Here is a 9,664-nt window from a genome sequence, read left to right as displayed (position 1 = left end):
TCCTCTCAACTGGAATGTAAATAGAGGTTATTGTTGAGACCAAATGAAGAGGCAGGTTTATACTCAATCAAGCCTGGCTTACACCAATCAAACGGTGATCATGTTCATGGACACAGACCTGATGGGTTTTTCCAGCCTGTCGGAAAAAAAGAAACACCAAACACCATACCACAACACCATTCTTCTGTGAGGGTGCGAGCCAAACACACACACACACGCAAGCAAGCAAGCAAACACACCCACACACTGTATTCCTAAACACACACCATGTGTTAACACTAACATAACCACTCAAAACTGTCCAAAAAGCAATATTTGAGTTTTAAATTGTAAAACACATCCAAGTACATGTACACAGAGAAGCTTTAAAACACATTGTGTGACTCACTGCACTTTGGGTCACAACTGTCTCACGCACACTGCGCTCATAAAGCGGGTATGTTGGTGTGTGTGTGTGTGATGTGTTTATTATTGGTGAGTGGAACGTTTACCAGGCACAGATGTGTGTGTGTGTGAATGTGTATGTATATGTGTGTCTGGGGTGCCTATGTTAGGTGTGTGTGTGTGTATGTGTGTCAGGGGTGCCTATGTTAGGTGTGTGTGTGTGTGTATATGTGTGTCAGGGGTGCCCATGTTAAGTGTGTGTGTGTCAGTTATGTGAGTCAGGTGTATGTGTGTGTGTCTGTCAGGTGTGTGTGTGTGTGTGTGTGTATGTGTGTCAGGGGTGCCTATGTTAGGTGTTTGTGTGTGTCAGGGGTGCCTATGTTAGGTGTGTGTGTGTGTGTGTCAGGTATGTAAGTCAGGTGTATGTGAATGTGTGTCTGACCTCTGTGGGGGAGCCAAAGTCAGCGGAGGGGCTGCAGGTGCTGGTGTCGGGGGGCATGGTGCCGGCGCTGCTGCGGACCGGGGAGCTGGGGGCGCCCCCTGCAGGGGCTTCTGGGACGCTGGAGGTCTGGCGCAGGATGCCCCGCCTCTGGAGACGGGCCCAGGTAGAACTCCAGCTGAGGTAGAGCTCATACAGTAACTGGACCTGGGGGAGAGAGAGACATACAGGGGGTGAGAGAGAGAGGGTGTGTGACACAGAGAGAGAGAGAGAGAGAGAGAGAGAGAGAGAGAGAGAGAGAGAGAGAGAGAGAGAGAGAGAGAGAGAGAGAGAGAGAGAGAGAGAGAGAGAGAGAGAGAGAGAGAGAGAGAGAGAGAGAGAGAGAGAGAGAGAGAGAGAGAGAGAGAGAGAGAGAGAGAGAGAGAGAGAGAGAGAGAGAGAGAGAGAGAGAGAGAGAGAGAGAGAGAGAGAGAGAGAGAGAGAGAGAGAGAGAGAGAGAGAGAGAGAGAGAGAGAGAGAGAGAGAGCTAGAGAGAGAGAGAGAGAGAGAGAGAGAGAGAGAGAGAGAGAGAGAGAGAGAGAGAGAGAGAGAGAGAGAGAGAGAGAGAGAGAGATAGATTATTATTGTGTTGATACAGGGGTGACTGATTAGAAACGCACAAACATGGACGCCACATACTATCTTCTCCAGCCTGCGAGAGAGAGCAAGGGGACGAGGAGGAAAAAGCTGATCATCTCCACAGCACCTGGAGAGACATCCATCTTCTTGGAAACACAAACTTCCATTGGCGGAAACTGGGATCCGTTAAGCAGTACTGAAGTCTCCATGTCCAATATGCTAATGTACTGTATATCATCCATTCACAGGAAAACTCCTGTCAGGATCACCCGAGCTGTTTAAACAACACGCAAGGCCAGACCACAGTAAACCACGAGCGGATAAGAGAGGAACGGCGCGCTTTGACGGTGAGCTCATTTCTGGATTGCTGGAGAACGTTCCTATTACCGTCCACGCTTTCCCTTCAGCACCATGGAGGAACAGAAATGCACACACACACACACACACACACCCGCACGCACGAACACATAAAGGCCTTCCATAAATAAACATAAATCAAAGGAAAGGCACGACAATGCGTTACAGTGGGCCATTTCAAACATGTCCAGGAAGGACTTCTACCGTGTGTCCAGGACCAGCGCCAACAGCTGCCTGCCATACCGACCTGGCCCAGCCCAGCCCAGCCCAGCCAGAACCCTGCACAGCAGCATCCAGCTCCAGTCCCAGCCCCCTAACCTCAGCCCCCTTACCTTAACCCTAGCCCCCTTACCTTAGCCCCAGCCCCAGGCCCCTAACAGCCCCAGGCCCCTAACAGCCCCAGCCCCCTAATAGCCCCAGGCCCCTAATAGCCCCAGGCCCCTAACAGCCCCAGCCCCAGGCCCCTAATAGCCCCAGGCCCCTAACAGCCCCAGCCCCCTAACAGCCCCAGGCCCCTAACAGCCCCCGCCTCAGGCCCTTAACAGCCCCAGGCCCCTAACAGCCCCAGCCCCCTAACAGCCTCTGGCCCCTAACAGCCCCAGCCCCCTAACAGCCCCAGGCCCCTAACAACCCTAGCCCCAGGCCCCTAACAGCCCCAGGCCTCTAACCTTTTCCCCAACCCCAGCTCAGGGCACCCCAGGCCCAAACCCCAGCCGGCTGTGTCCTAGACATCCCTCCCCTCCTGGACGTGCTCCATCCTCACTCTGAGCCGGCGGAGGGAACCGGCGCAGGGCGAGGATGGATGTGCGCTCGAGCGAATGATGAATGAGACGGCTCTGGGCTGACTAAGATGAAAAGGTAATTGAAAAGATAGAAAAAGAGAGACGTAGAGTGAGACAGCTAGCGAGGGAGCAAAAGAGAGACCGAGAGAGAGAGAGAGCGAGAGGTCAGGAGGGAACACACCAGCACACGGTGCAACGGAACAGAACCGAGGGCTCCTTGTCCAAAGACTTGTCATCTCTGCGGTTCTGGACTCTGAACAATGCTCCACAGTCATTCATCAGACTGCTTGAGTGCACATGTCTGTGTGTGTGTGTGTGTGTGACTGTGTTTGCAAGCCTATGGAGTTCCATTCAAAGTCAAACAGTACTATACTGACATGACGTGTGTGCGCCTTTATGGGGTGGTCTGTGTTGTGTATGCGGGTGTGTGTTTGCGCGTGCGTGGGTCCGCGTTGTGTATGCGTGTGTATGTGTGTGTGTGTGAGGAGAGCAGACAGCATGTGCGCACCCCCTGGGTTCTCTCAAACGTTTGTTTCGGTATCTCACCACGGGCAAGCCTTCAGTGGAGTCCATCAGAAGCTCCACCTCACTACGCCAGCCGGGAACTAAGGGTTCACCTTGGGTGTTCTCTAGGGGATGACGACAGCGTCTGCCGGGAACATGCGACAGGGCTGGTGGTCTCTTTTGTGTGTGTACAGTGTTTGATGGGAACTCACCACTCGTTCTCTCTCCCTCCCTCCCTCCCTCCCTCCCTCCCTCCCTCCGTGTTTGACTGAGTCCCCAGAATGCCTTGCTCTGCTGGTGGTTCACACACTCAGTACGCAGACCTGTCGTCCCCCAAAACCCACCTCAGCTTGCTAATAAGAGAGAGTGTGTGTGTGTGTGTGTGTGTGTGTGCGTCTGTCTGCTGTGAGGTCCTCTTTATTCTGGTGCTTGGCAACACTTCTGTAGCACTTTGGTGCACTGTAACTGTTATTAGCTTCAGAACCAACTCCTGTAGAAGATTAGCAGATCATTTGAGTGGGAGGGGAGGAGAGGAGAAGGGAGGGGAAGAGAAGAGGGGAGATAGGAGGAGAGCAAGAGAGGAGAGGGGGAAGGAGAAGAGGAGAGGGGAGGGAGTGAGAAGAGGAGAGGGGAGGGGATGAGAGGATAGGGGAGGACAGGAGGGGAAGAGAGGAGGGGAGAGGAGAGAAGAGGAATCGTTCTCTGGGCTCAGAGTTAAGAAATGAGTCATTGAGCTGATGACAGAGTTTGTTCTGGCTCTGTGAAGCAGATTGCTACAACGTCTGAAGAGAGATGTGTCCCTCTGTGGTCTCACTGGAACAGCATGGGAAATCTTTCACACACTCTCACACACACATGTGCACACACACACACACACACACACAGTTCCTAAAGCACCATGCCCATTCTAGCTGCCTCTAATGTGTTTGTGGTAGAAACCCTCCTCCTGCCTACCACTGTGGTCATCCTGCGGTCCATAAAACTCAACCACTCAACCACGGGAAAAGGTCTCCAATTAAAACAATAAGATGCAAAACCAATTGAATTAAACTGACAATAACAAGCCAGGCTCAAGTCATGGCAGAGATGACTCGGTTGGGCCACAGTCATGGGCAGAGTTAGGCAGCAGAGCAGAAAACACACACAGACACACACACACACACACACACACAGTGTTGCACCAGAACACAGGGATGAAGCTCACCGTTTCCTCTCTGCACCAAACAAACAACAAAAATGCCCACGGTGAGCATAAACAGATGAGAAGAGGATTAGTGGTTTGTGCTTATTCATCCACATCATGGCCGCCGGCGTGGGGCACCAGGGAACAACGTGGAAGATGGATTACTGGCCAGAGAGAGGACCCGCATGATGAGCTCCACGTCTCAGTCACATGACCTGCTGTCCTCACCTGCGGGTTGGAGCACTTGAGGTGCAGGGGCTCCAGGTCGACATGGAGACAGACGATGAAGGCGTGTCTTCCTGGGTCGGGCCCCGCCCCCTGCAGCTTGTGGGAGGTGAGGGCCAGGGTGGAGGTGCAGCCCATTGGCTGGAGCAGACTGAGAGAGCGCTGCTGACCCAATAGGGTGTACATGCTGAACTGGCTCAGGTTCACCGTCCAGGGGAAGGCGTCACCTAGGGTGGGGGGTGGGTACCCAGGAGGTAAGTCAAGAGGCCATCAACACACTGCACCAGACATTTCATATTTATAAACTACACTGAAGAGTACCTGTAGAATATAGGGTTATTGAATATAATAGGGTGAGCTACTATAACTAAACTACTTCCCACTGATGAAAAGGAGGTTTGGATAACATGGTGCTCCTCAAGTTAGACTTAACTCCTCCCTCCCTCCCCCCTTCCCCTCCCTCCCTCCCCCCTTCCCCTCCCTCCCTCCCTCCCTCCCTCCCTCCCTCCCTCCCTCCCTCCCTCCCTCCCTCCCTCCCTCCCTCCCTCCCTCCCTCCCTCCCTCCCTCCCTCCCTCCCTCCCTCCCTCCCTCCCTCCTTCCCCTCCTTCCCCTCCCTCCCTCCTTCCCCTCCCTCCCTCCTTCCCCTCCCTCCCTCCTTCCCCTCCTTCCCCTCCTTCCCCTCCTTCCCCTCCCTCCCTCCCTCCCTCCCTCCCTCCCTCCCTCCCTCCCTCCCTCCCTCCCTCCCTCCCTCCCTCCCTCCCTCCCTCCCTCCCTCCCTCCCTCCCTCCCTCCCTCCCTCCCTCCCTCCCTCCTCTCCCTCCCTCCCTCCCTCCCTCCCTCCCTCCCTCCCTCCCTCCCTCCCTCCCTCCCTCCCTCCGATCCCCCTCTTGCTCCAAGGGAGCTAATAAAGGTCTACTGCAAGTGGTCTGAGACCGGCCGGGTGGCTGTGATTTAGTGCTGCCCACCCTGGAGCAAAGGGTCCTGGGAGGGCTGGGGCCAGAGCTGGGGCTGAGGCTGAGGCTGGGAGTCAGAGGCTGGGGACTGGGTGTCAGAGGGGGGGCTTGTTCGCTCTCAGAGGGCATGAAGTGCACATTTTCCTGCTCTCTCTCCCGGCACGCTTTGATCCGGAGCGTTTAACATGAGAGATGAAGAGCTTTTCAAAGAGCAGGAATGGATTACTAAAAGCACGGGTTGTTAAATTTAACTGCCACACTGACAGGCCACTGATGTCACTGTTTTTACTTGTTTTTGTGTGTGTTTTTTTTTTCAATCTGCATGCCCAACTCTGATGTCATTGGAGGGTTCTTGAAAAAGGAGGTCTCTTTGGGGAGAGGGGTCCAAAACAATCATGTTCACAAAGTGTACTAAATAAATAATTCAGGCAAATTATCTTGTTTACTCAAGTAACCTTGGTTGAACTGTAGATGCAACTGCCAAACAGGTGCTTCTGACATCACATGACTAGATTGATTAGAGTTGAATTAGAGTGAGACCTACCTTCCTCCAAGATGGGCCTGGACACCACAAAGGGGATCTCCTGCAGGGGCTCCATGTACCTGTGCCCAGCACTGAGCACGCTGACCTGGGGCAGGCAGACTACCAGAGTCCCAGGCATGGCGGCCTGGTTGTGGTACCAGCTGCGAACGGTGCCAGGGATATCCCCACATATGATAGTGCTGGGGGAGGGCAGGCTGGCGTTGGGCAGGAACACGCAACACGACTGCAGCTCCAACTGTTGGATGAGGAATGGAGAGAGGGGGAGAAAAAGAGAGATAGAGAAAGAAAGATTGACACATATTAAAACGAGCTTTGTTTGATGTCAAATACAGCTACTCCATGAGGCTAGTGGGGGGGGAGTACCAGTAATAGTTTCATGTCTGGCCAGTTAGAGTGTGAATGAGGGTAAGGCGGAACTCACACACCCCCTCACTCTCACACGCACGCACACACAGAAACACTCCTCTACGAGGTGGCTGGTTGTGCCGTCGTGCTAGGTGTCCGGGGCAGCAGATCCAGTTACACGCCAGCCCCACACGTCCCTCTCCGGTCCTCTTCAAAGGAGCGTTTGAAATCCGAACGCTCTCGCACACCGTGCCGCTTCCCGTTTGGGAGAGCCGCACGCAGGGCAGAGCAACAGTCGCCAAGCGCTCTGGCGGGCGGGCGAGGCGGGGAGGTTAAGCTGTACAGCAGACGCACGCAGCCCTCCTCCCTGACGAGGTGCTCCCTCTCCCCCTCTCCCTCTCCCTGTCCCTCTCTCACGCACGGGAGGGCAAACAAACACCCTTCAGGCATTTTACCGACAGCACTTTCACACAGATTTATCCACAGTAATACAGTTGTGATGTGCAATGTTAATGTTCTTAATGAATGACATTGTTTTAAATACTGTATACATGCATCTCCCCATCCTGGTTATATTGATCATAATGGTCTTTCTGCAGGGACTTTTACTGTAATAGTAACCAACGGCAACCAAAAACGATGTCAACTACAGTATAACAATAAACTATAAAAGTCCTGACTGGGGAGAGAGAGAGCCGGGGGGCGGGGGGGGGGGGGGGGCGCTGGCAGGAAGTGAACTTTTCTTGCGGGTTGTTTACAATTGAAGCATGGTTGGGATGGTTCAAAGAGGTTCCCTGTGTCATGGAAAAGAAAATGTCATGTTGCTCCTAAATCTAATGGATAGAACAAAAAAAAAAAAAACACTCTCTACTTAACTCTCTCTAATAAACTATCTCTCTCCTTGAGTTTTTCCTATTGGACACACACAATAAAATCCAGGAAAACAGAGACACAAACAAGCGATAATTCACAGTGGCAACTGAGCGAGGGTCCATCTGTGGCGCTGAGTCACGAGGACGGCGATGTTAGCTTTCCCTGTGCGTGACGGCGTTTAGGTCACTGGGGTTTGGAGAGAACAGCACGCCAGCCATGGACATTCCCACACACTGCACCACTTAGTCATAGCTAAACATCTCCAACAAATCAGTCAGTAGCAGTTGTAGGTTGCGCATGTATACGGTTTGCATTCGGGAGGAGAGAGGGAGAGGGAGAGGGAGAGGGAGAGGGAGAGGGAGAGGGAGAGGGAGAGGGAGAGGGAGAGGGAGAGGGAGAGAGAGACAGAGTGGGGAGAGAAAGAATGGTGGACAAAAACAAAGGTGGAAAGAGAGAGGAGAGGGAAATGGAGAGAGAGGAGGGGAAAGAGAGGTGAAGAGAGAGAAGTGGGGAGACAGATGAATAGCACGAGAGGGAGAGAGAGAGAGAGAGAGAGAAAGAGAGAAAGAGAGAGAAAAAGAGAGAGGAAAAAAGAGGGGAATTTCACCTGCTCTTTGGCCTTCCGCTCCTCTCTAAACTACCTCCAAGGCTTCCCCGAAACCATGCCATGGAGGAAGAGAATGAGTCAGAGAGAGGAGGAGGGAGTGAGAGTTGAAGGAAGGTAGGTAGGTCGGGAGGGAAGCTGAGAGGAAGAGAAGTTGACAGAGGGTTTGGCAGAGGGCTGCATCATGATGATGCAGCTGGGAGATTCTGACCTCAGACTCGTTCCTCTGGTTAGATCTGTCACCAAAATCCTCTCTCTTTCTCTGCGTTTCTCTCTCTCTCTATCCCTCTCTGCCTTCCTCCCAGGCCTCTCTCACTATAACCTAGGCTGTTTGTGTCCAGTCCCTCTACCATGACCATGCATTGATTCACAGTGGAAAAGCCATGCTGTAATGCTGGCTGGAGGGTCAGGGGGGGGGGGAAGGCCAGTCTGGCGTGGCCCAGGCAGGGTTCTTTCTGGGGCTGGTGGGATGGACATGCCAGAGGGTTCATATGGGGGCCAGAGGATCAGGCCAGCTCAGAGTGTCCCGGCCAGGGACTTTGTGTTCGAGATGCCACTCCGGGCTCAACCTCCCGCTGAGAGTTGGCCTTGTTCTCACCAGTTACACTTCAGCACAGGCTGACCTCAGAGCTGCACCGGAAAATGTGTGCATTTATGTGTGTGTGTGCCATGTACCCATTTGCTGGAGTACAGGGTAAATGTTCACCTCAGGTCTGTGTTCAGCAACTCAGGTCCGGTCCAGTTAGCGGAGGCCTGGAGGCTGTCACACTGAGTGGTCCCACCACTCTGACTGGAAACGACACTCAGCTAGTGCTCAATATCATCCTCCTCTTCATCGCGTCATCTTCACCACCATCATCTTTATCATCAGTGAGCCTCACACAGTAGCCCAGTGAAGCTCACAGGCCAGTTTGTATGTGCAGAGTTTGTGTGTGTGTGTGTGTGTGTGTGTGGGGACAGAACAGGATAGCGGAATGTTTTCAAACCATGGGTAAACTTGTGGAAAAGCAGCTGGTCCCAACACCAACACCAGGAAAGTTTCAAACTGAATATGCACCAATTACATGTGAAAGGCGGTTGGTTATAATCAGGGTGTGGAATATCTCTTCCACAAATTCTCTCTCCCCAGAGCCCTGCTCCAAGTGGAATAAACCTTAACTACTGCCTGGACTGGAAAACACTCAGGTAGAACCTATACAAAATACTGTTTGCAGTGTGTGTGTATGTGTGCGCGTGTGCATGCTTGAAGGATTAGTATAAGGCCATGGGGGTAGAAAGAGAGAGGGGGGTCATTTTTCTCCTTAGATGACATCATGTATTGTCATAGCAACATGAAATCCTTTAATATAGCAAAAGGGTCAGTGTCAACAGACAGGGCCTTGGTTCCACAGTGACAGGCTGACGAGGGCACCCCGTGCCCCTCACCGGCCCCCTTCACCGGCCCCCTTCACCGCCCCCCCCCCCCCCCCAACACAGCTCTATTAATACACTTCAAACAGAGGGGAAACGCTTTGCAATTTCAACCAGGAAATCTCGATAAAAGAGGCCTATCCGGATCTCTGTGAAGCAGCACGTGTCTGCTGTAGATACACACACACACACACACAGGCCTGCACACGCATCTACACGCGAGCCGTTCATCGCACACACACACACTTTAATACACACATTAAACACACACACGCACACAAATGGGCGCACACACGCACACAAGAAAACACAGATCATATTCTCCCCTGTGATTGTACAGTCATCGGTCATGTGCAGAATAAAAGGCCTTTCTGCAGTGATGGAGAGAGAGTGAGCCAGGCAGGCCTGGCAAGCAGCCAAGCCACCTGAATAATCATCCCCC

The 9,664-nt window shown here is 53.0% G+C and overlaps 1 protein-coding gene across 4 annotated transcripts in view; it reads right to left on the bottom strand.

Annotated features, from left to right (window-relative positions):
- The window catches only part of vps13b (vacuolar protein sorting 13 homolog B), a 226,534-nt gene that overhangs the window by 105,997 nt on the left and 110,873 nt on the right, over positions 1-9,664 (bottom strand). For all 4 annotated transcript variants that reach the window (XM_084708357.1, XM_084708365.1, XM_084708349.1 and 1 more), the window contains 3 exons: positions 5,991-6,225; positions 4,496-4,719; positions 827-1,030 (listed from right to left, as the gene is read on the bottom strand). In XM_084708357.1, coding sequence (XP_084564483.1) covers positions 827-1,030; positions 4,496-4,719; positions 5,991-6,225 — 663 coding nt within the window. The remainder of the gene's footprint in view (positions 1-826; positions 1,031-4,495; positions 4,720-5,990; positions 6,226-9,664) is intronic.

The sequence above is a fragment of the Hypomesus nipponensis genome, chromosome 2 (assembly GCF_054491055.1).
Source record: "Hypomesus nipponensis isolate SF chromosome 2, ASM5449105v1, whole genome shotgun sequence".
Classification (NCBI taxonomy): domain Eukaryota; kingdom Metazoa; phylum Chordata; class Actinopteri; order Osmeriformes; family Osmeridae; genus Hypomesus; species Hypomesus nipponensis.
Note: the sequence above shows the minus strand (reverse complement) of the source record. Positions and strands in the feature narration are given on the sequence as shown.